Raw genomic sequence first — 27,183 nt, 5'->3', positions numbered from 1 at the left:
GTTGAAAGTCCGTGTTGCCCAGCAACAGCCCCAAAACATCACTGCTCTAGAGGAGATCTGCATGGAGGAAAGGGCCAAAATACCAGCAACAGTGTGTGAAAACCTTGTGAAGACTTACAGAAAACGTTTGACCTCTGTCATAGCCAACAAAGGGCATATAACAAAGTATTGAGAAACTTTTGTTATTGACCAAATACTTATTTTCCACCATAATTTGCAAATAAATTCATAAAAAAATCCTACAATGTGATTTTCTGGATTTCTTTCTCATTTTGTCTGTCATAGTTGAAGTGTACCTATGATGAAAATTACAGGCCTCTCATCTTTTTAAGTGGGAGAACTTGCACAATTGGTGGCTGACTAAATACTGTTTTGCCCCACTGTGTGTGTGTGTGTGTGTGTATGTGATATAGATAGATAGATAGATATATATATATATATATATCTATCTATCTATCTATCTATCTATCTATATACACACAGTGCCTCGCGAAAGTATTCGGCCCCCTTGAACTTTGCGACCTTTTGCCACATTTCAGGCTTCAAACATAAAGATATAAAACTGTATTTTTTTGTGAAGAATCAACAACAAGTGGGACACAATCATGAAGTGGAACGACATTTATTGGATATTTCAAACTTTTTTAACAAATCAAAAACTGAAAAATTGGGCGTGCAAAATTATTCAGCCCCCTTAAGTTAATACTTTGTAGCGCCACCTTTTGCTGCGATTACAGCTGTAAGTCGCTTGGGGTATGTCTATCAGTTTTGCACATCGAGAGATTTTTTCCCATTCCTACTTGCAAAACAGCTCGAGCTCAGTGAGGTTGGATGGAGAGCATTTGTGAACACCAGTTTTCAGTTCTTTCCACAGATTCTCGATTGGATTCAGGTCTGGACTTTGCCTTGGCCATTCTAACACCTGGATATGTTTATTTTTGAACCATTCCATTGTAGATTTTGCTTTATGTTTTGGATCATTGTCTTGTTGGAAGACAAATCTCCGTCCCAGTCTCAGGTCTTTTGCAGACTCCATCAGGTTTTCTTCCAGAATGGTCCTGTATTTGGCTCCATCTATCTTCCCATCAATTTTAACCATCTTCCCTGTCCCTGCTGAAGAAAAGCAGGCCCAAACCATGATGCTGCCACCACCATGTTTGACAGTGGGGATGGTGTGTTCAGCTGTGTTGCTTTTACGCCAAACATAACGTTTTGCATTGTTGCCAAAAAGTTCAATTTTGGTTTCATCTGACCAGAGCACCTTCTTCCACATGTTTGGTGTGTCTCCCAGGTGGCTTGTGGCAAACTTTAAACGACACTTTTTATGGATATCTTTAAGAAATGGCTTTCTTCTTGCCACTCTTCCATAAAGGCCAGATTTGTGCAATATACAACTGATTGTTGTCCTATGGACAGAGTCTCCCACCTCAGCTGTAGATCTCTGCAGTTCATCCAGAGTGATCATGGGCCTCTTGGCTGCATCTCTGATCAGTATTCTCCTTGTATGAGCTGAAAGTTTAGAGGGACGGCCAGGTCTTGGTAGATTTGCAGTGGTCTGATACTCCTTCCATTTCAATAGTATCGCTTGCACAGTGCTCCTTGGGATGTTTAAAGCTTGGGAAATCTTTGTATCCAAATCCGGCTTTAAAAACTTCTTCACAACAGTATCTCGGACCTGCCTGTTCCTTGTTCTTCATGATGCTCTCTGCGCTTTTAACGGACCTCTGAGATTATCACAGTGCAGGTGCATTTATACGGAGACTTGATTACACACAGGTGGATTGTATTTATCATCATTAGTCATTTAGGTCAACATTGGATCATTCAGAGATCCTCACTGAACTTCTGGAGAGAGTTTGCTGCACTGAAAGTAAAGGGGCTGAATAATTTTGCACGCCCAATTTTTCAGTTTTTGATTTGTTAAAAAAGTTTGAAATATCCAATAAATGTCGTTCCACTTCATGATTGTGTCCCACTTGTTGTTGATTCTTCACAAAAAAATACAGTTTTATATCTTTATGTTTGAAGCCTGAAATGTGGCAAAAGGTCGCAAAGTTCAAGGGGGCCGAATACTTTCGCAAGGCACTGTGTAATATATATATATATATATATATATATATAAACATTAGGAACACCTTTCTAATATTGCGTTCGTCAGGGCATGGACCCTCCAAGGTGTTGAACGCATTCCATAGGGATGCTGGCCCATGTTAGCCCCATTGCTTCCCACAGTCGTGTCAAGTTGGCTGGATATCCTTTGGGTGGTGGACCATTCTTGATACACAAGGGAAACTGTTGAGAGTGAAAAACCCAGGAGCGTTGTAGTTCTTGACAAAAACTGGTGCGCCTGGCACTTACTACCATAGCTCATTCAAAGGCACTTAAATCCTTTGCCCATTCACCCTCTGAATGGCACCCATCCACAATCCAGGTCTTGTCCTTCTGTAACCGGTCTCGTCCCCTTCATCAACATTGATGTTGGATTTAACAAGTGACATCATCAGTAAGGGGTCATAGACTGCAAGCTTTCATAATCATGATCTTAATGTATTGTATACACACTCGGTGTGTGAAAACACTAGCTAGCAAACTTCTGTACATTTGACCTTATTTTAGCACCCCAAAAATGTAATACTTCCTGGTCAACTATAATATGAATATCATTGTAAAGCGCAATCTCACCTTTCCAACAAAATAAATGAGACCTTAATGCTGCACGTCTACGGAGGACTAAAAAAGGCAATGGAGCTCTGCCAGGTCTTGTTAAAAAGGGCGGAGGGGAAAGCGAAGGCTACTGAGTGATGGTAAAAAAGGGGGGAGATATGTTGTGCGGGAAAACGTTCTCACAAGTAAACCGCGGCCATCGCGACTTTTTAGAGTCATGACGGCTCGCAGCGATGACGCAAACATTTGACTATTGATTGAATTAACTATTGATGAACTCACGAGTAATTAACTCACCATTGATCATTTCTTGTTTTTTATTCTGCGAGAGAAGCGCTACTCCTGGTGGAAAGAGGTTGTACGGCACACAACGAGTTGCAGAATGCGTGCCGAAACGTCACAATGTAGAGTACCGCGTCAGAGAGGTCCGTTTTCTCAGTTTCTCCAGTACTATTGGTCCATTACCATTGTCAATCAACACTTGAATAGAAATGTAGTTCACACCCCGGATTTTAATGCCACAGTTTCTACAGTCCCATTAGTTTTCATTGCAGCGTTATTTGAATGCTGTGGTTACGCAGAATGTATATTGAACAGTGTTAGGAACTCAGTCGGGGTCTCAACTTACTGTTGAGAGTTTGAATAGTAGAATACACTAGGTGCAATTTCAAAATGTGGTTATGCATCAGTAGTTTCTCGTGTTAGGCTAATTGAGTGACTATAAATTACTGACATGTCAACTAACATTTTTTATATAAAAAGATATGATTTTGTTAGTCTTACTCATATGTTAATACCCTGCAAACATTTCTCTACGCCCCATGGCAAAATGGGCACGCAAACCCGCCAGCAACTGCGGCCCCTCAAGATGAGTTCCGATTTTTTGTGGCCCCCGCCCCCATTAAATATTTGCAATTTTCTAAATATTACCAGGTATCAAGGTATTGCCACGGTCCGTGCCATGGGGAAACTTGCACTCCTGTAGATGTGAAATAATTGGATGGTGGAACTTGCATCCAGAAAAGCAAAGCAAAGCAGGCATTCTTGAAAGTCAGTACAAGATTTTACCAAGCAGTACACCTTTAAAATAAATTGCAGAGTGGAGGTCCCTCCTTGTCAATCATAAGTTATTCAAAAAACTGGTTCCATCAAAATTTGTCACAATAAATTTAGAAGGAAATCCACCTGTCGAAAAGATAAAAGTTGATCTTTAGAGCATTTATCCTATAGCTGCAGTTAACATGTCACAATGTTTTTTTAGGGGGGTGGGGGGGCATTGCTTTTGTCACCTTAACCTCGTGCAATAGAAACATGCCTACTGATGGCCACCACCACAATTACGCAAATTCTCTATGTGCAAAATGTTACAGCGATGATGTCTGTTTTTCGCAAGGGTGTGTGTATATTTGCAGGACATATGATCGCCTACCTTTTGCCCCTGTTTCAGCGGCTCGATGGTCAAGCTGTTGGCTCCGATGTCCACTATGGTCCCCAGCTGGAACCCATCTGCTGGATGGGGCGCCCACACCGGCTTCCCATCCTCCATTGGACCGCTTGAAGAGCACTGCAACACAAAAGGAAAGAAACAGGGGACCGTTAGAGGCCTGTTCACATTCCTAAAGCCATGAAACAGTTATTCAATTTTTTATTTATATATATATATATATATATATTTTATTTTTTAAACACTAGAACGAGGAGTGGGAGGCCCCGGTGCACAACTAAGCAAAAGGACAAGAACACTAGTGTGTCTAGTTTGAGAAACAGACACCTCACAAGTCCTCAACAGGCAGCTTCATTAAAATAGTACCTGCAAAACACCAGTCAAAGTCAGCAGTGAAGAGGCGACTCCGGGATGCTGGCCTTCTAGGCAGAGTTCCTCTGTCCAGTGTCTGTTCTTTTGCCCACCTTAATCTTTTATTGTATCTGGCTTTTTCATTGCAACTCTGCCTAGAAGGCCAACATCCCGGAGTCACCTCTTCACTGTTGACGTTGACTGGTGTTTTGTGGGTACTATTTAATGAAGCTGCCACATAACCAGCATGGCTAAGTGTGCCTTGAATTCGAAATAAAATCAGTGCGTCACCAACAAAGCCCCTCCAAGCTTCACAGTAGGAATCTACTGTGATCTCCGCATCTCACAAAACACAGCGGTTCGAACCAAAAAAAGGTCAAATTTGGAATCAGACCAAAAGGACAGAGTTCCACCGGTCTAATGTCTATTGCTTGTGTTTCTTGGCACAAGAAAGTCTCATCTTCTTAATGGTGTCCTTTGGTAGTGGTTTCTTTGCATTAATTCAACCATGAAGGCCTGATTCACACAGTCTCCTCTGAACAGTTGATGTGTCTGTTACTTTAACTCTGAAGCATTTATTTGGGCTGGTAATTAATTGAACTTATCCTCTGCAGCAGAGGTAACTCTGGTTGTTCCTTTCCTGTGGCGGTCCTCATGCGAGCCAGTTTCATCATAGCGCTTGGTTTTTGCGACTGCACGTTTTCCCATATTGACTGACCTTCATGTCTTAAAGTAATGATGACTGTCGTTTCTCTTTGCTTATTTGAGCTGGTCTTGCCATAATATGGACTTGGTATTTTACAAATAGGGTTATATTTGGAATACCACTCCTACCTTGTCACAACACAACTGATTGGCTTAAAAGGATGAAAGAAGTTCCACAAAGTAACTTAAGGCACGCCTGTTAATTGAAATGCATTCCAGGTGACTACCTCATTAAGCTGGTTGGGAGAATGCCAAGAGTGTGCAAAGCAGTCATCAATACAAAGGGTGGCTACTTTGAAGAAATTATTATATATTTTGATTTGTTTAACTCCTTTTTTGATTACTACATGATTCCATATGTGCCATTTCATACAGTGCCTTGCGAAAGTATTCGGCCCCCTTGAACTTTGCGACCTTTTGCCACATTTCAGGCTTCAAACATAAAGATATAAAACTGTATTTTTTTGTGAAGAATCAACAACAAGTGGGACACAATCATGAAGTGGAACGACATTTATTGGATATTTCAAACTTTAACAAATCAAAAACTGAAAAATTGGGCGTGCAAAGTTATTCAGCCCCTCTAATTTCAGTGCAGCAAACTCTCCAGAAGTTCAGTGAGGATCTCTGAATGATCCAATGTTGACCTAAATGACTAATGATGATAAATACAACCCACCTGTGTGTAATCAAGTCTCCGTATAAATGCACCTGCACTGTGATCGTCTCAGAGGTCCGTTAAAAGCGCAGAGAGCATCATGAAGAACAAGGAACACACCGGGCAGGTCCGAGATACTGTTGTGAAGAAGTTTAAAGCCGGATTTGGATACAAAAAGATTTCCCAAGCTTTAAACATCCCAAGGAGCACTGTGCAAGCGATAATATTGAAATGGAAGGAGTATCAGACCACTGCAAATCTACCAAGACCTGGCTGTCCCTCTAAACTTTCAGCTCATACAAGGAGAAGACTGATCAGAGATGCAGCCAAGAGGCCCATGATCACTCTGGATGAACTGCAGAGATCTACAGCTGAGGTGGGAGACTCTGTCCATAGGACAACAATCAGTCGTATATTGCACAAATCTGGCCTTTATGGAAGAGTGGCAAGAAGAAAGCCATTTCTTAAAGATATCCATAAAAAGTGTATTTTAAGGTTTGCCACAAGCCACCTGGGAGACACACCAAACATGTGGAAGAAGGTGCTCTGGTCAGATGAAACCAAAAGTGAACTTTTTGGCAACAATGCAAAACGTTATGTTTGGCGTAAAAGCAACACAGCTCATCACCCTGAACACACCATGCCCACTGTCAAACATGGTGGTGGCAGCATCATGGTTTGGGCCTGCTTTTCTTCAGCAGGGACAGGGAAGATGGTTAAATTTTTTTTATTTTTTTTATTTTATTTAACCTTTATTTAACCAGGCAAGTCAGTTAAGAACAAATTCTTATTTTCAATGACGGCCTGGGAACAGTGGGTTAACTGCCTGTTCAGGGGCAGAACGACAGATTTGTACCTTGTCAGCTCGGGGGTTTGAACTCGCAACCTTCCGGTTACTAGTCCAACACTCTAACCACTAGGCTACCCTGCCGCCCCAAATTGATGGGAAGATGGATGGAGCCAAATACAGGACCATTCTGGAAGAAAACCTGATGGAGTCTGCAAAGGACCTGAGACTGGGACGGAGATTTGTCTTCCAACAAGACAATGATCCAAAACATAAAGCAAAATCTACAATGGAATGGTTCAAAAATAAACATATCCAGGTGTTAGAATGGCCAAGTCAAAGTCCAGACCTGAATCCAATCGAGAATCTGTGGAAATAACTGAAAACTGCTGTTCACAAATACTCTCCATCCAACCTCACTGAGCTCGAGCTGTTTTGCAAGGAGGAATGGGAAAAAAATGTCAGTCTCTCGATGTGCAAAACTGATAGAGACATACCCCAAGCGACTTACAGCTGTAATCGCAGCAAAAGGTGGCGCTACAAAGTATTAACTTAAGGGGGCTGAATAATTTTGCACGCCCAATTTTTCAGTTTTTGATTTGTTAAAAAAGTTTGAAATATCCAATAAATGTTGTTCCACTTCATGATTGTGTCCCACATGTTGTTGATTCTTCACAAAAAAATACAGTTTTATATCTTTATGTTTGAAGCCTGAAATGTGGCAAAAGGTCGCAAAGTTCGAGGGGGCCGAATACTTTCGCAAGGCACTGTAGTTGATGTCTTCACTATTGTACAATGAAGACAACAGTAACTATAAAGAAAAACCCTGGAATGAGTAGGTGTGGGGACCTTCATTCAGTCATTACCTCTATCAATTCAGCCCTGTGCCAAGAGCTGAGTCTGCTTTCCACATAACCCTAAAAGGGACTCACTACTCCAGAAATGTCCCTTTATCCAATCAGGCATAACAAAACATCAGCCTTTGCTAGTAACTTATTGGCTGGGCTGTAAAATTCACCTGCCCTTGTAAGTTTTACACATCACATCCTCATGCTGATGAGTACTCTTGAGAGAGATAGGCTAACTCCATTGGAAATACTAGGTCTAAAGACTATTTTCTTTTGTCTGTCCATAATATTTTGCTACACTTGGCCAATAACTCTTTGGCATCTGGCTAACGTCACTCTGACCAGTCTATTGAGGAGAAGGAAGTTCTCCCAATGCGAAGACACGTGACAGAGCTGATGATGCAGGATCATTTGAAGTCAAAGCTTAATTCCTGAAACCACATCAGGAGGTTGTGGGTACACGGAGTACTGCTACAGACCAAAAGGTTGCACGTTCGAGTGACAGAACTGTAGCATTAAAGCTAACCCTTTTCCTAACCTTAAGCAATCTTCAAGCTAAATTAACCCAGTTAGACATTACCTCAACACATACTACCACGTACTATACATGCCCATGCAGTACTCTAATATAGTCACATGAACCAAATGCGTTACTAGAACTGCCTGGAGGGTCGTTCCACCTCAAAAAGTACAAGAAAGAAGATTGACCTCAACCATCTCAGATTGTTCCAAAGTCGTTCCCGTTATTAGAAACGGTTAAGATTCTTGTAGCATTCTATTGAAATCATTTGATCTAAAAATGTAACTGTTTGCACCCAAATTGGCACTTAGAGGATTCACATAATATTAAACTAAATATAGTACCTAACATCCGATTTGGATCAAACTTTTCTCTAACAATGACTTAGACATGAGGAATCCCAAGAAATAGTCAAAAGTCACCCATGTAGTATGCAGCTGCGGCTCTGATTTTTGCTTCTTCATCCTGTGTAAAATGTATTCTCAGTGAATTTGGAGAAGTTTATTTTTTCCCCTATTCAGAGAACTTAGTTAGATTTATGTCCCCTCCAACACTAATACTACTACCAGGTTCTGAACACCTAGACGCTGTTCCTGCTATTAAGTGAAAAATAGTTTGAAGATCCGGGCTCTTCACTGGCCATGGCAGAACACTGACATTCCTGTCTTGCAGGAGATCAGCCACACTGCTCATTCTGTGCGTGGTAGCATTGTCATGCTGGAGGGTCATGTCAGGATGAGCCTGCAGGAAGGGTACCACATGAGGGAGGAGGATGTCTTCCCTGTAACACACCGCGTTGAGATTGCCTGCAATGACAACAAGCTCAGTCCGATGATGCTGTGACACACCGCCCCAAACCATGACGGACCCTCCACCTTGATCCCGCTCCAGAGTACAGGCCTCGGTGTAACGCTCATTCCTTCCAACGATAAACGCAAATCTGTCCATCACCCATGGTGAGACAAAATCGCGACTCGTCAGTGAAGAGCACTTTTTGCCAGTCCTGTCTGTTCCAGCGACATTGGGTTTGTGCCCATAGGCGACGTTGTTACCTGCGATGTCTGGTGAGGACCTACATTACAACAGGCCTACAAGCCCTCAGTCCAGCCTCTCTCAGCCTATTGGGGACAGTCTGAGCACTGATGGATAGATTGTCCATTCCTGGTGTAACTCGAGCAGTTATTGTTGCCATCCTGTACCTGTCCCGCAGGTGTGATGTTCAGATGTACCGATCCTGTGCAGGTGTTGTTAAACGTGATCTGCCACTGCGAGGACGATTGGCTGTCGGTCCTGTCTCCCTGTAGCGCTGTTTTAGGCGTCTCACAGTACGGACATTGCAATTTGTTGCCCTGGCCACATCTGCAGTCCTCATGCCTCCTTGCAGCATGCCTCACACAGATGAGCAGAAAACCTAGGCATCTTTCTTTTGGTGCTTTTCCCCAGAGTCAGTGGAAAGGCCTCTTTAGTGTCCTACGTTTTCATAACTGTGATCTTAATTGCCTACCATCTGTAAGCTGTTAGTGTCTTAACAACCGTTCCACAGGTGCATGTTCATTAATTGTTTATGGTTCATTGAACAAGCATGGGAAACAGTGTTTAAACCCTTTACAACGAAGACCTGTGAAGTTATTTGGATTTTTACAAATTATCTTTGAAAGACCTGGTCCTGAAAAAGGGACGTTTCTTTTTTTTGCTAAGTTTATATGAGCATTTACACACTTCATGTCCAAATCATCCTAATGCATAAAACATGGATTGTGGAACAACGATGTTACTTTAGACGACTTGGATATGAAGCGCGAAAACTCTAATATTAGGTACCATTTTCTTGCAATGAATTTGTGACACAAATGCTAAAAAAAAGTTAGCATTTGAAACAGTGTCCAACAAAACCACTGCATAGACTGCTGTCAAATGAATCCTATAAATAAAAATGCTAATTTTGGTGCAATGAATTAGCTTAATTTCTCAGAAATCAGATTATAAACTCAACAGAATAAGGTTTCTGTAATACTTTTCTTATCCGTTTCCAACTACAGAAACAATTTCAGAAAAATCTGAGATGGTGGGCGTCATGGATTGCTGAAATGACATGGAAAGAAGCTGGAGCCATGCAGAGCAGAGCGAGGCAAGACTGAACCTGATACCCACCCACAGAAGCCTACACACTGCAACATCTGACAGTTTAGCTTCAGCAGAATTATTGAAGGTTCAATGAGCACCTAAAAATGCATGTAGGCCCATGTGTTCACAAGCAGAATTGTGGTCACATTTTAGCTCGTAGTCTAAAACTAAAGGTCCCATGGCAAAGGGCTCTCCTTCTGTGCGTGTCAGAGTTCCACCACAGGGCTGACTGGCATACATCACGCATGCTCACTATCACATCCATTGGCATGTGAAATAAAAACCAGAAATGAGATTCCTGAACGCACTTTAGGTATGCCAGCCAATCTTCACAGCTCACGCCATTGATCAAAAAAAAAGGCACTCTGGCACATTTGAAATAGGTTGAGCAATGTGCATTTGAAGAAAACATGTTACCAATCCCTGGGCAGAGGAAAGGGCATGCCGAGACTTATTTGCCTGGCCTTGTGACAAGGGCTGCACCTTATTCCCTGTGTAGGACTAGTGCCCAGCCTGGCCTAGATGGCTGTGGTAAAAAAAAGTAGTGCACTATATAGGGAACAGGGTGCCATTTGAGACAGACAAAGTCCTGCTGTGATGTATTGCTGCATCATGGCAACTCCAGCACGGCGCCTGGGCAAACGCCTGGCAACTAAAGAAGACATTTTTCACAGGAATTTCTTTTTTTTGGGGGGGGGGGCATGACACGCTGGCTCGACACACCTACTAGGACAATGCTTGTGTAACAAGGAGGTATTTGCTTATCAGCCCACGTCTCTTACAATTTACATAATAAGCAAAGAAATTTGAGGAAGACATCAAGGCCAGTAACTGGTTTCGGACATGAACAACTTGAGCAATGCACGGCTCTTTTTCAGTAACATTCAAAATGTAGGCCTAACTCAAAGAAGCTCAGCATACAACATAGCAAATGACATGGGAACTTAAGGGTTGACTTGTTGTTCAGCTCAACGAAACCACAAAATCTTGCTTTACTGTCATAATGAGCCCAGCTGGAGTCAGGTACATTAGCAGCAACAAGGCGACATACACACTACCGTCACGCAGAGTTCGCACAGCCTTATGCCATCATGATGAACCAGTTGCATCAGTGATTGTGTTGTGTGTACACGTGAAATGTCAGCTGCCCCCAAAGTATCTGCCCACAAAATGTAAAATTCTCAAAAGTTTTAGGGAGGAATCTGCACCGTTCTGCCAGAGCTTGGTGTTTATTATCAGATGTATTAGGTAACAAAATTTGACTTATTGGATATAAAATGTTAATATGTTAGGGCAGCAGTAACCAAATTAGGGGTCGCCTGATATGAAAATGAGGTTGCAGGAAAATTTCCCAAATCCAGAGAAACTAATATATACATACACAAAAACTAATAGTCTTTGAATCTCAAATCATTGTAAAATGTGGTTACCCTTAACGAAAATTATTCAAATCTAAAAGAATCAAATTAAACCAACCAATGGGAAAAGGCCACTTGACCGTTGCCCTTGGAATCATTCCTACAGTTCATGGCTAGGCTCGCTACGAAACACTATGACAGAGACTTACATATTACCGCCCAAAATGTATATGGTGAAAATAATGTGTGGGGAGGCAGAGGCACAGAAACTCACATCAATACCTTTTGTCAGATATCAATTCTTCAAGTGTTGCTATTGCTGGCAATCAACTGAACAAGTCAAGAACTCCATAGCTTACGCTCTCCAAATGGATGTTAACTGTGAGGGAGGCTAAGACTCCCATGCATTGACCTCTGTTTGCTATACATCTCGGGGGAATACTATTCACAAGGAAATATTGTTCGGTCTCACAATTCACAAGCATGAAACGGCACAGGGGATGTTCAGTGTGCTGCGTGGCTATATTGACGAAAAACAGATCCCATGGGGTTGAACAGTGGGCTTCCGCAACAGATGGGCTCCATCTAAGGCGCGACGGCATCTGCACTCTAGTTATGAATGGGGTCTCCCTCTGTCATATGGACGCACTGTATGATACAACGAGAGCAACTGTCGGCAAGAGCTTATCACAGAACTGAGATTTACTACAGCAGGTAACTTCAATTGTAAACCACATCCACTGCTTGTTAGTTGTTTTTTTTGTTGCTATGTGGAGATGTGGGATCAGAACATGACGATGTTCTATTTCACGCTGACCAGGCTACACACCAAGGCTTGGTGGTTATCAAGAGGGAGGGTTGGAAATATTTTTCACATTAAGAGGGGAACTGTTGTGATTCACAATGGATGTAAAAAAAATTTTTTTTTTTTTAAACACTTGGTTGACTTTGTGTAATGAAAATAATGTCTCCTTGCCTATGTAACAGACATATTTGGGAAACTGAATGAACTGAACACAAGCATGCAGGGGAAATACAAAAACATTCGACAGATGAGTGATCGATTCAGTGGAAAGAATGTCTTTCAAAAGCGAATCATGCTTTTGAAAGAAAACAGCAGAACAGCATCAGTAAGTGACACACACGAGTGGTGACTGCTCACCGCCAACGTTTGGCAGAGCACTTCGGGACCTACTTCCCAATCCGTTTGACTGTGATCCTGGCTCAGTTGTCATGCCGGTAAGTGAAATAAAACTGTTCGAGCTGTCATGTGACAGAATGTTGCAGACAACGCATTCACGGGACCCTGCGGAGGGGTTTTGATACCTGATTCAAAGGGAATACCCTGCCACCTTCCTCTGAGCATCAAAACTCACGGTACCCTTCGCCAGCTCATATCTGTGTGAAGCTGGGTTTAGTGTGCTCGTCTGCAGAGATGAGGTGCGTACTGTTGACCACGCCCCAACTTTGCAAAGCTCAGACATTCATTAAGCACACTCATCTCATTAGTTGCGTAGAGATAGACATGTCAGACTAATTTTCATTTGACAGTCATAGCCAGACATAAAAAAAGTGATTGTGAGTTGAGAAGACAAAAATCAGAAATACTGTTACATGCTGACCACTTGCGTGCTCCATGTTGATTTGGCCCACCCACAGACGATCAGGACACGCAGGATGAAGTTAGTTTCTAGTCATCACTCCTTCTCTAGTCTTCTTTGGCCTTCATATGGAGGTTGGCAACCAACTTTAAGGTGCATTACCACCACCAACTGGAGTGGGGACCTCAGTTCATCTTTCAATCACCCACATGGGCATATGCGCCTAAAAACCAATGAGGAGATGGGAGAGGCAGGACTTGCAGCGTGTTGAGCGTCTCAAATAGAACCAAGCACGCAAAACGGTCGGTGTGGTCAGCATGTTAGAATGTTTTTCCATTGACTGCTATAGCCTCAAAAACAAAAAAAAAGTAAACATTGGCTGTTAATCACAAATGTCTTCATATGGTTGGGGTCATGAGAATCTTCATGATTGACGATTCAGGACATGAAAATTGTGTGTGTCTTGGTAAAATGTATTTTGTTACATAGAATGTCATCACCAAAGCACGTTTTCACCCACTCTGCACGCTACTCTCGCTCTTCTGAGGATGCCACAATCTGTCAAAACAGAGGGACGCAAATATGGGAGAAGAGCTTAGGGAGGATGCCACGAGGGGTGGGAGTGTGTGTGTGTGTATTTGTTTTGGGAGACATAGCCAAGCCTACTCACTCTAACCAAAATGGTATTTAAGAAAAGGGACAGTTCTGTGAAGACAGTTAACCAATGGTATTCAGTTGAACGTTCAGGCCAATGGCAGCTGCTGGTTGAGGTTTCTTGTGTGTTTCTGAAGAGGAGCTGGAGATCAAGGCAGACTGTAGCCTTTCCATTCTAAAGAAAGACACTGCTACCTTAGCAGAGGAAATAGTTGAGAGGCAGTGTTTGAATGGGCTGTGAGTTATGCATGTCGGGCCTACTCTTCACTCGGCCACAGCGGGAACAAAACAGAGGATTGTTGGAGTATTGTCTGTACTGTCTGCTGCACACAGAGCTTTACTGTCATGGTAAAGCAAAGTCACGTGGTGGAGAGACAAAAGAGAGGCTGCATCCCAAATGTCACCCTGCTCATTACTTTTGACCAGAGACTAGGGGCCCTGGTCAAAAGCAGTGCACTATACAGAGAATAGGGTACCATTTGGGACACAGACAGCTTCTGAACACAAAACCCTGTGATGGGTTTAGAAACAATGGGCCTGGAGGCTGTGTTGAACATGCCAAGAAGAGCTGAGCCTTCAAAGCCTTGTGAATCTGCCTGCAAAGTCTCTTTCAATTTCTATGACACTCAGCCTTTCTTTCTATGGCTATGATTAGCTCTATAAATATAGCACATTACTGGTATGAACTATCGTTTCCTGTTTAATGTGTTTAACATGATTGGAAATCAGATATATCAATTATTGCAGCCTGCAAAATGTAAGCTAAATGGTGGTATGAGCTCAGAGTGGGAGAGGCCTACTCCAGCAGATTAGTGGACTTTAATAACATATGCCATGCTTAATAACTATGTTAGAACTTGATTCACGGAGTAAGAGTCAGGTCGAGGTGGTTTGTCGAGACATGACCTATGTCCCAGAGTGAGAGAGACTATAAAACTATTGCTTCCCTGCTGAAGGGTGCGTCGGTTTGCCCTAGAACACAGTCTGTACATACCTGACAAAAACAGGTTTTGGAACTATAGGGCCTAATGATTTAAGTTAACAAGATGTATCCGTAAGGTGTTATAACTATGTGGGGAATTCAATTTCTCACTGTCATGCTCACACAAAAGAAATGTTTTGTCAGAAAGGGTTCCACCCAAAGAAATAGAATGAGTAGAACAGGTTCCAACCCTCTAACCTTGGCAATTGGTCTGGTAAACTCATTCTAAGGTTCCTGACTGCAGGTCAGAAATAGGGCTTATCCATGCCCTGTTAACTGGAGCTGACATGGGCTCAGCAGGAGAAGTTCCCTGATCCTGGTTCCAGCCAGTCTGGTCTAGGAAGGTAATGGCTACTAGGGGGTCAAGCTCACCAGACATGAGTCTAGGGTTTAAAACAAGGGTCTTAAACTCAGGAGGTAGCCAACAGTACCTGAACTCAGCCTGTATTACTGCTCATGTTCTCAATTTGACATTTCTCCAGTTTGTGTGCCCAGTGAGCGATTGACCCAGTATAGGCAACTGTACAAAAGCTGAAGCACTACTCTCCTAAAGCCAAGCCTTGCCCAAACTAGGAGTGTAAAAGGATAAGAAGATTACCAGCTTTTTGCTATTGAAATGGACAGGAATCTCCTCCCCTCCTGAGTCCCCCCCTCCCTCATTCCTAGAGACTCCATTTTGTGAACTCCCTCCCAGTCCAGTGAATTTGGTTTTGATGAGGTCAGCAGATGCAGTGAATCCAAAGCTAAACTTCAACCTACAACCCCTGTTACACAGCTTAAAGATTGACAAGAATCATCTTCAAGTCTAACCCCATTAAAAAAAGTTTCTCAGAGGGACTCTACAACTTAAAAGTTAAACATTGGACAAATTCTACAGGTCTAGTGGATCGAAACAATTCCTTCCTATTGGGCCTAATTCCTATTTCATACAGTTGTTTAGAGGTGTTGGGCATACAGTGCATTCAGAAAGAATTCAGACCCCTCGACTTTACACAGTTACATTACAGCCTTATTCTAAAATGGATTAAAATAGTTCTACACACAATACCTCATTATGACAAAGTGAAAACAGGTTTTTAGAAGTGTTCATTTTTCAAATGAAATTACATTAGTATTCAGAGCCTTTACTCAGTACTTTGTTGAAGCACCTTTGGCAGCAATTACAGCCTCGAGTCTACTTGGGTATGAAGTTACAAGTTTGGCACAGCTGTATTTGAGAGTTTCTCCCATTCTGCTCTACAGATCCTCTCAAGCTCTGTCAGGTTGGATGGGGAGCGTCGCTACACAGCTATTTTCAAGTCTCTCCAGAGATGTTCGATCGGGTTCAAGTCCGGGCTCTGGATGGGCTACTCAAGGACATTGAGACTTGTCACTTCTGGGTTGTCTTGGCTGTGTGTTTAGGGTCGTTGTCCTGCTGGAAGATAAACCTTCGCCCTAGTCAGGTCCTGAGCGCTCTGTAGCAGGTTACCAAGGAACTCTGTACTTTGCTCCATTCAGCTTTCCCTCGATCCGGACTAGTCTCCCAGTTCATGCTGCTGAAAAACAATCCCACAGCATGATGCTTCCACCACTATGCTTCACTGTAGGAAAGGTGACAGGTTTCCTCCAGACACGACACTTCAGGCTAAAGAGTTCAATCTTGGTTTCATCAGACCAGAGAATCTTGTTTCTCATAGTATGAGTCCTTTAGGTGCTTTTTGGCAAACTCCAAGCGGGCTGTCATGCGCCTTTTACTGAGGAGTGGTTTCCATCTAGGCACTCTACCATAAAGGCCTGATTGGTGGAGTGATGCAGAAATGGTTGTCCTTCTGGTTCTCCCATCTCCACAGAGGAACTCTGGAGCGCTGTCAGAATGACCATCCTCCCTGACCAAGGCCCTTCTCCTCTGATTGCTCAGTTTGGCTGGGCAGCCAACTCGAGGAAGAGTCTTGTTGGTTCTTAACTTCTTCCATTTAAGAATGATGGAGGTCACTGTGTTCTTGGGGACCTTCAATGCTGCAGAAATGTTTTGGCACCCTTCCCCAGATCTGTGCCTCGACACAATCTTGTCTGTCTCGGAGCTCTACGGACAATTCCTTCAACCTCATGGCTTGGTTTTTGCTCTGACATGCACTGTCAACTAAGGGACCTTATATAGACAGGTGTGTGCCTTTCTAAATCATGTCCAATCAATTGAATTTACCGCCGTTGGACTCCAATCAAGTTGTAGAAACATCTAAATAATGATTAATGGAAACAGGATGCACCAGCGCTCAATTGAGTCTCATAGCAAATGGTCTGAATACTTATGTAAATAATGTATGTTTATTTTTATAAAATTTGAAAAACATTTCTAAAAACCTGTTTTCGCTTTGTCATTATGGGGTAAATTTGTGTAGACTGATGAGGGAAAAACTTGTATTTAATCCATTTTAAAATAAGGCTGTAACATGACATGTGGAAGGGAAGGGGTCCGAATACTCTCCGAAAGCACTTTAAATAACAATTGTCCAAATTCAATCCAACTTTAATCCACAAAAAGATTAACAAATGTTTTGCCCCTAATGAACTGAGCAGCATTTCTGCCTAAGCATAGACGAGAGGATTTGATCCTGATTGCACTGCACTAGATCTAGGCTACATCCACTGGTATTATTAAAAAGTCAAACTGACTAAAAAAGGGCCAAGGTGGCTTACAGATCACACATTATTACCTGAAATTAAAGTATCAATAAAACATTTTAAAATGAGCTTAACATGTTCAGTGTCAATTCACTTCTAATGTGCCCAGCCTTATTGGCACCACAGCTTCCAAGAGCTTTTAAACTCCTCTGGCAAGAAGCCCATCACTGTTCAAGTTCATATTAAAAAAAGTACACTCTTATTTTATTTCCAGTCATGCTTCGAGTCGTGCGCCATAATCTTTGATTCCATCGTCACATACAACGATTCGTGCCAATCTTCCATTGACATACTGTATGCATAGGCTAATTTTGGTGCGAGTCACTCAAATAAGGATTCCGCTCACTGAAAACGAGACAGAACTGGGGCCCTGTCTGTGCAGTCGGTCTTTTGTCAACTAACCCCTAAGATAACTTCCTCTACCGCCAGTCCCTCGAGACATACACAGACAAAATCTCTTCCCCACAATCTTGTCTTTTCAGGCGTACAGTAATCTCTTTGCTGTGTGAACACCACTGATTATTCTACGTGCACATCCCAAACGGCACCCTATTCCCTTTAAAGCGCACTACTTTTGACCAGGGCCCATAGGTCTCTGGCCATACGTAGTGCACTCGAGAATAGGGTGCCATTTGGGACTTAGGGACTCTACAGACGCCCACAATGAATAGAGTGGAAGCCTCAGTGGCGCCACGGTCGGAAGACACTCCAATAGCAACAGAGGCACACCGCCAACCAAAGAACCAGGAGAGGAGTCCCCACTTCCCCCAGAGGCAAATCAATCTTATCCAGCTGAAGAGAACATGGAAAACACATGGAGATACTGACTGGAGCCAAATGGGACTGGAAGGAAAACCGTGGTGGCCTCACACACACACACGGCCCAGGAAACCCAGACCGACAAACCCACAATAGGGTCTGGAGGCCCCAAGCTGCTTATCCCACTGTTTCTTAAAAAGCACTAGTTGAGTATCAGCAGAGGTACAGGATGGATAGCAACACAGTGGAGAGCTAAGTTTAGTAAAAAGCTATACATGGTTAAAGGCGAGAGAGACACGTGAATAATGGATGCTGTGGCGAAATGCTGATTTATTTATTTTTAAAAACAGTGAACGCTGAATGCTCATCCCATGGGCGAGGCAAAACCTTTTCCACTACTCTATCTATAGAACCGGAATATTTCTGTGTAGAAAAATAGCCCCCCAAAAAATAAAATAAAAACATCCTCAATTAAAAGCACTGGCCTATTATTCCCTTTTATGTCACAGGGTTGGGATAAGGGAGCTGATGGAATAATATGGGTTCAGTTCACCTTGAATAAGCTTTACCCATACATAGCCTACAAGACATGCCACCAGTGGTCTCTCCACCGTCCCAAAGTCCAGAACAGAGGCTAGGAAATGCACAGTACTATATACAGCCATGACGACATGGAACTCATCCACGCTGGGTAACTCAAGCTAGCAGTAAAACCTGAAATAAAAAAATAAATGAAACACCTGATGGAACCAGACGGACTGTGGAGACACACAGCTGTAAATATTTTAGCAATATAATACATTTGTAATATTGGCGCAACTTAAACATGTATAACAATGTCTTGTATGATGTATTGTTTTATTATGTATTGTTTAATTCCTGTTTGGACCCCAGGAAGAGCAGCTGCTGCCGTGGTAGCTAATGGGGGATCCTAATATGGGTTGTCACGATACCAGCGATACTTCGACACCGGATTTTCCATGGCATAAAAGGAAAACATAAAGCAGACTAAACTCTTTGGTCCATTAAAGTACTGTATGTAAAATATTGTGTACTATAGTCTGGAAAAGAAACATGTGACTCAGGGTGACAACATAAGGCCGCTTGTTCCAACAGAACTTTTTTGTTCAAGAAATTCAGTCCGCTTTATGTTTGTTACCTTGCCACGATACCTCAGAGTATCGCGACAACCCTAATAAATACTGTACAAAAATATAAAAACATGTAAAGTGTTGGTCCCATGTTCCATTAGCTGAAATAAAAGATAATCGAAATGTTCCATACGTACAAACAAATTCAAATTGTGTGCACTAATTTCTTTACATTCCTGTTAGTGAGCATTTCTCCTTAGCCAAGAATTCATCCACCTGACAGTTGTGGCATATCAAGAGGTGGATTACACAGGTGCAACTAAAACATGCAGTTGTCACACCTCAATGCCACAGGCGTGTCGAGCGGATGTCAGTGTGCCAATTGCACGCTCCTGCAGGAATGTCCACCAGAGCTGTTGCCAGAGAATTGAATGTTCATATCTCTACCATATGCCACCTCCAGAGTCATTTTAGAGAATTTGTCAGTACGTCCAAACGGCCTTACAACTGCAGACCACGTGTAACTCATGCCAGCCCAGGATCCCCCACATCCAGCTTATTCACCTTCGGGATTGTCAGAGACAAGCCACCCAGACAGCTGATGAAACTGTGGGTTTGCACATCCTAAGAATTTCTGCACAAACTGTCAGAAAACATCTCATCTGCATGCGTGTCATCTTTACCAGGATCTTGACCCGACTGCAGTTCGGCGTCGTAACCGACTGGGAAAATGCTCACCTTTGACTGCCACACTGGAGAAGTGTACTCTTCATGGATGAATACCGGTTTCAACAGTACGAGGAAAATGGCAGACAACATGTATGACGTCATGTTGACGAGCAGTTTGCCGCACCATTTCTGAAAGCTGAAAACATTCCAGTTCTTCCAGACATGTCACCATCCATTGAGCATGTTTGGGATGCTCTGGTTGGACAACATTCCACAGGCCACAAACAGCCTGTTCAACTTCATGCAAAGGAGATTTACCTCATGCAGCGCAGCACGGTGGTCACACCGGATACTAACTGCTTTTCTGCTCCACGCCTCTATTATTATTATTATTATTTGTTTTTAAAGGCATCTTTGACCAAGATGCAGATCTGTATTCCGAGTTGTGAGATTCATAGATTAGGGCTTAATTAATTGACTTCATGAGGAAATCAGTCAATTGAACTGTTAACTTAGTAAAATATTTGAAAAACGTTGCCTCTATTTTTGTTCAGAATAAATACCTAATGAGCCTTCAGGGATGGCAATGGAAGGGATCAATAATGCAGTCATATATTACAAATGGAAACTCCTCATGCTTGAGTCAACAGCAACTTTTTAGTCTAAAGTCATAGCTTAGAGCACTAGCTGGCTGCAGACAGTGAAAAGAGATGGAAATAAATGGATTTAATAGGCCTCTGTCTAGCCTGTGTGTTGTGGCTGTGTGTTACTAGGTTTATTCAGCCTTGGGCACTGGTATAAAAACTATCGAGCTGATACTCAAATCCCCAAATATATCCGAGATTACACACTTCCTAACAGCAACAACACTAAAACATACGGGTACTGGGCAATTTCCATGGTAACAGAACCACAAGGAGACAGATTTTTACCACCTTACACAAAACATCCACAGAAAATTGCCAAAGAACAGTGCATAGGGACGTGAACATCTCCCTCAGTTTCTTTTTTTTTTTTTGACACCAAGTTCCCCAAAAACACAAAAAATGTCTACACTGAATTAAGATTTTAAGATGTCAGCAGAAAGAATGGGGTGTCAGATATGACACCTTGAGTTTGAAAAAAAATATGTTTTGGTACAGTAAATGAAGCGGATTTACACCTGATAAGTGAATGACATCGTGAGTCCCTGATGTGTACTATACAGAAATGCATACTTATGTGATCATTGTGATGCATCCTGAATAAGTACAAAAAAAAAAAAAGTTAGAAACAGGCCATATCCTCCTTTTGCATGTTTGGGTATTATTTGACACATTGGCTATTATTCTAATTCTAAAACGAAACAAAAACGTTGATATTAGTTGGCAAGGGTCTTAACGTCAACATTATTGGGTTGAGGCATTTCTAATATAAAACAGCTACCAGAAAGTCTTAAAAGTGAAGACCCCTACTCCATCTGTTAAACCAGAAATCAAAATGGCTTTCCTCATTCAAAATCTTTAGATTGGGAAAAAAAAGTATATATATATATATATATGCCTTCATTTCTCAAATATAGACCCTTTGCTTTCATTTGACACAATCATATGCGCCCTTATGAACTTCACGTTGGTGCTCATGGGTCCTTTTACATGGAAATGGCCTACGTTAACTGTAGCGTGCACTGCAGTCTAAACCATGTAGGCTATTGTCCTTACAGCAATAGTACAGACTATCTGGTACAGAGACACACATAGAGGCTAACGCCATTTCTGAGGGCAGCCTTGGCTTGAGGTTCCAAAGGTCAAAAACGTGTGATCTCTGGCATCCGGGACAAGGTATAATGCAATGTATGTTACACTCCCTGCCTTAGTTATGTCTGGGTTCATTTGCATGCATGTTGCCAGCTGAATCACATAAGGCATTAAGTTTGGCAATAAGGCCAAGTTCACAGCTGAGCTATGGAGGGATAAAAACACATGAACGGAAGAGTCGAGCCCACACCCAAAACACAACAGTCTGAGGTGGTAAGTGTCATGCCAAATGTGCCATGGTCAGTACAGAGGCTCAGCCATTTGGTTTAGGAAGTGAAGAAAGAAATCACATAGATATGTGACAGATGGGGGGGGGGGGGGGGGGGAATATGTCTCAATTAGAAAGATGAATACAATTCCACACTTATTCACAATGCGAATATAGTCATATTGCCTATGACCTCTAGGGGGCAATGAAGTTCTACCTACCGCAGTCCGTCTTAAATCTCAAACTGAACAATTCGCCCATAAGCCCTTTATCGAGTGGGCACTTGCTGTTTTGTTCGATAGTGATTACTAGTCCGCAAGTGTTTGGGCCAAAATGATCATGGAGACGATGCACACTCCATGTCCCAACTGCCACTTATCAATATTTCAAAAATTCTAAATAGATTCGCTAGCATTGCTTCCCGCAACCCGTTGTGCATGCCTCACTCGCTATGAAACACACTGGGGGAGAGACAAACTTGCCCTGAGAAAGTTGTGAAGTATAAATCAGTCACCAGTGATTTCATCAGCTGATTTAGTTTGCTGTAGCCTGTCCGCTGCTAGGTAGATTCCCTGACAAACACAGAGATGGAATTTTAGCTAGCTAGCCAAGGATGTTGGGCACTGCACTGATAAACAGCGTGTAACTTGTCACTTATTTACAACTGTTTGACAGCTTGCTGATGAAGTTGTCGACATGTTTCCAAAGCAACAATCGATACGTTGTAACATTGGGCCCACTAAAAAGCACAGGCAGCAGTATTGACTCAGGGCAGAGCAGGCTGTTTCGCTACTGTTGCTTGCCTTTCTCTGCCATTTTTCCAACGATTACGTGCGGAGTGCTTTATATCCATGGCAAATCATTTGAAAGACGTCTCCTAACGTTACAGCATTGATGTGTTAAGTATTCGCCTGTTAGTGGAAGTGTGTGATAACTGCGCTGGGATTTTTATTTTGTGGAAGAAAAAGTTTTGGTTAGGGATTTTATTATTTATTAACATCCCAATTGGATTTAAAGAAATGTTTACACCCCTAAACATCTACAAACCAGAACAGTTTGTTTTATGTGCTAATAGCACAATGAAAGAAAAACTAAATACTTTCCTTTTACAGCTCCAACCTCCATTGCCCCTCAATCTAAGCATATTGTCCTGTACAACAGTGCGCGCACGTACAACAGACACAGCACCTGGAGAAGAGGCTCAATAGCCTACACCGCAAACTGTGTAAGGTGACACTCCTCATCACACTAAACTGAGACTTCAGTCTGATCACTGGGACATGACTAATTCAGCTCACATTACACTAATTACAAAGGTGGTGGGGTCTGGAACCTTACATAGGAGCATCACACCATCCAGAAACACGATCCATTTGTGCAGTCCCGTCCCCATTCTGTCATCACTGGCACCCACCGCACTACTGTGGTGGTTAGCCTTAAAATCTGCTTCGGTTATGGGTGGAGTCAATGTCTGCGTCCCAAATAGCAACCTATCCCCTACATAGAGCACTCCTTTTGACCAGGACCCCAGTCAAATGTAGGGCACTATCAAGGATGCAGCCAACGCCTGATGAAAGGGTCACAGTAACCCTGGCTAGGCCAATGTGTGGGATGTTGTTTTAGGAAAACATCTCCAAGTTTCACAATCAACACACAGACGACAGTAATCAAATAAGTAACCAGTGAGATTGCATTTTACAGCCTCAAAAACCTTGTGTTTTATAGTGTACGCGCAGCGCCAGTAAATCCAAAGGCCTTCAAACAGGTTATGGCGCCATAGCATATCTCAAGGCCAAAATGTAAAAGTAGACTACAAAAAAGTAGACTAAAATCAATCTCAATTCAAATGAAACGGCTGTTAAGCATCTAGACAGGCTGGCTTTAGGACCACGCGGAGCATTGCCTCGGGAGAAGTTGCCAGCCTGCCACACCTTTCTTTCTTTTTTTTAAATTAAAAAAGCAGAGATGGGGCCAGATGGCTGACCAGCAAATTAAACTGTTTAGGCAGTGCGCCGATTCACTGGAAAGTTTCCCAGCTGAACTGACACCACTGCCTTCTTATGAGTCAGGTTAACTTTAGTGAACTTCTGAAAAATTGAGAACGGTCCTCCCCTTCCTCCTCTGGAGGAGCCTCCACTGGGTCTCGCCATTATGGTCTTCAGAATGTAAACAAAACAGGTTAGTTCAGGAGCTGGGTATTGAAGTGAGCATTTCATGAAAAGCACTTTGAAGTTTTAATTCCCTCAACATTTACTAGCAGGATGTCACAGGTACTACACCTCTGTGGCAAAAAGCAGCAGTATCACTGTGACATGACTCATACCAATTCACTCTCGTAAAACCAGGTAGGGAAATGACCAAAGATCATAGTCCCTCGAAAAACGATGACAAATAATGTTCTGTGGAAAACGTCCCTCCACAAACAGCGGGACCAATGGGAAATTGTCAAATTGAAACCTCTAGTTCTTTCCATCATCAGTGGTCTGTCTGGTCTAATTGTCAGACCCGAGAACAGCGTTGATTACATTGCACACACTGAACTCTTACGTAATCATTAACAGAAAGGGTAGAATTTTCAGGACAGTAGGCTACACATGTGAAAAGAGCATAGGCATTAGTTATTGCAATCATAACGTGAGCACGCACACCTGTGTGTCCACATATGACATCTGTTTCTATTTTCAACACTGTGTACTGTAAGATATATGCGGGCCTAAGCCCATACTTCATTAACACTGTGGACAATGAATACACAAACCGGTACACCACGGCCAGGGGACAAGTAAGGGTTCCATTAATCCTCATGGAGTCGCGTTGGGGATGCGCGATGGACAGGATTCTATTGGAATATAACTATTCCTTGGAACGGTTATAAAACAACCGTCTGGCATGCTCTACAGCTGGGAAACGACTGAACTGAAGAGTGGTGTAACGAACCAGTGATTCCCACACTGTTCTGTCCTGGAGTTTTTGTCAAATGTCGAATTTTCCAGATATAGCTTCATATCATTCGAAACCTGTAGTTTTTTTCTAAAAGGGAGCATTGCTTTCAGCGACAATGGCAACACAATTCCACATTCCAAGATGCAGCGTTTACGGTTTTCGAAAGGAATGATACATTTGATGTCAATCGCTTTCTGTGTTGACAGCCTCCATTGGCATCAATGTAGCCTGCTAACGTTAGCCAGCTACGGAAAACTACCACCATTTCCAAAGCTTTCAACAATTACATTGGATTCAGTTTGTGGAGGAAAAAGACAGTCGCGGACGTTACCTACCTCGTATGCGTTTCAACCTGTGCAGTCGGACACTAATTGTCTATAAAACATGTAAAGTTTCCACGATAGACTGCCGGGTGCAGATCCGAGCTCTCCCAGAGCTCCCCTTCCTGCAGCAGCACCCTCCGACTCCCTCAGAAGTCCTGGTATGTATTCATTACGATAACCATTTACCGTTTAAGAACCAACCGGAAGCAAAGAGAGCAGAACGAGAGTTTCTATTGGACCAATTCAAGTAGGTTCCGCCCGTTTCGTTTCGTTCGCTTCCGTTTAAGAAACGTTTTGCAACAGAATAGGTGGAATGAATACACCCCAGGGAATTGCTCGTGACGTCATGAGCATCACACGCAGTAGCATCCATTGGCCATTGGGAGCGCTTAACACTGACTGTCAGTTGAACACATTTAACATTCTTCACCGAGTATACCAAACATTAGTATCACCTTCCAAATATTGAGTTGCACCCCGACCTTTTGACCTCAGACCAGCCTCAATTCGTCAGTGCATGGACTCTACAAAGTGTTGAAAGCGTTCCACAGTGATGCTGGCCCATGCTAACTCCAATGCTTCCCACAGTTGTGTCAAGTTGGCTGGATGTCCTTTGGGTGGTGGTGAACCATTCTTGATAGACACGGGGGGAGGGGGGGGGGACATCATCTTTGCAGTTCTTGACACCAGAACTGCCAGTGTGCCTGGCACCTACTACCATACCCCATTCAAAGGCACTTACATCGTTGGTCTAGCCCAATCACCCTCTGAATGGCACACATACACAATCCATGTCTAAAGGCTTAAAAATCTCCTCCCCTTCATCTATACTAATTGAAACGGATTTAAGTGACTCCAATAAGGGATCACAACTTTTACCTGGTCAGTCTATGTCATCAAAAGAGCAGGTGTTCTTAATGTTTTCTATATCCAGAGTATGTATCCCTTATCTTTTTTAAACTGTCTATGCATCTACTGTTATGTGGCTCAATAGCCATAATTGTTTCCAAGCAATTATGCTGGGTTTCTAAGAAAAGGGAAGACAGACAGCATTGCAGACCAAGTTTCCACACAACACCACGACTTGGGCATCATACATTTTTGAGTGACCTAGTAACATTAAACTGGTGAAGTTTTCCCCCCTAAAGAAGTCATCCAATACCAGATTGAAAGCTGATAGCTACATATCATTAGAGATCACCTGAGAGGAGGCCAGGGCTACATCTGCTTCATGTTTCTCTACACACAGACAATGGGACAAAATGGTGCCTCAAGTGTACTCATATCACCTCACCGGTGGGTCCCAATAATGTCTCATGTCTCCTGAATTGTTTACTACTGCCCATAATTCTAAAAGCATTGGATTGGTGGAGGCATTGGCTAGTGGTAGGTTCCACCATGTTTCTTATTGCACTAATTTACTTTAAAAGGTACAGGGAAGTGAACAAGGGCACACAATGGGAGGAAGGAGAGCCTACCAGATGAGCTAAATTACTTCTTTCCCCCCTTCGAGGCAAGTAACACTGAAACATGCATGAGAACACCAGCTGTTCCGGATGACTGTGTGATCACGCACTCCGCAGCCGATGTGAGCGAGACCTTTAAACGGGTCAACATTCACAATGCCGCAGGGCCAGACAGATTTCTAGGACGTGTACTCCGAGCATGCGCTGACCAACTGGCAAGTGTCTTCACTGACATTTTCAACCTCTCCCTGTCTGTCTGAAATGCCAACATGTTTCCATGGGCAACCTGCCCAAATGACTACTGACCTGTAGCACTCACATCTGTAGCCATGAAGTGCTTTGAAAGGCTGGTCATGGCTCACATAAACACCATTATCCCAGAAACGCTAGAGCCACTCCAATTTGCATACCGCCCCAACGGATTCACAGATTATGCAATCTCTATTGCACTCCACACTGCCCTTTCACACCTGGACAAAAGGAACACTTATGTGAGAATGCTATTCATTGACTTCAGCACAGCGTTCAACACCATAGTGCCCTCAAAGCTCATCACAAAGCTAAGGACCCT

The 27,183-nt window shown here is 42.8% G+C and overlaps 1 protein-coding gene across 12 annotated transcripts in view; it reads right to left on the bottom strand.

The window, feature by feature from the left end:
* Positions 1 to 25,289, bottom strand: part of LOC110522093 (unconventional myosin-VI) — a 96,274-nt gene extending 70,985 nt beyond the window's left edge. For all 12 annotated transcript variants that reach the window (XM_036975640.2, XM_036975641.2, XM_036975642.2 and 9 more), the window contains exons 1-2: positions 25,159 to 25,289; positions 4,094 to 4,228 (exon numbers count right to left, since the gene is read on the bottom strand). In XM_036975640.2, the coding sequence (XP_036831535.2) occupies positions 4,094 to 4,210 (117 nt within the window). In that variant the 5' untranslated portion in view covers positions 4,211 to 4,228; positions 25,159 to 25,289. The remainder of the gene's footprint in view (positions 1 to 4,093; positions 4,229 to 25,158) is intronic.
* Positions 25,290 to 27,183: the final 1,894 nt, after the last annotated feature.

Source organism: Oncorhynchus mykiss, chromosome 4 (assembly GCF_057628025.1).
Source record: "Oncorhynchus mykiss isolate SJ-2025 chromosome 4, ASM5762802v1, whole genome shotgun sequence".
In the NCBI taxonomy this organism is placed as follows: domain Eukaryota; kingdom Metazoa; phylum Chordata; class Actinopteri; order Salmoniformes; family Salmonidae; genus Oncorhynchus; species Oncorhynchus mykiss.
Note: the sequence above shows the minus strand (reverse complement) of the source record. Positions and strands in the feature narration are given on the sequence as shown.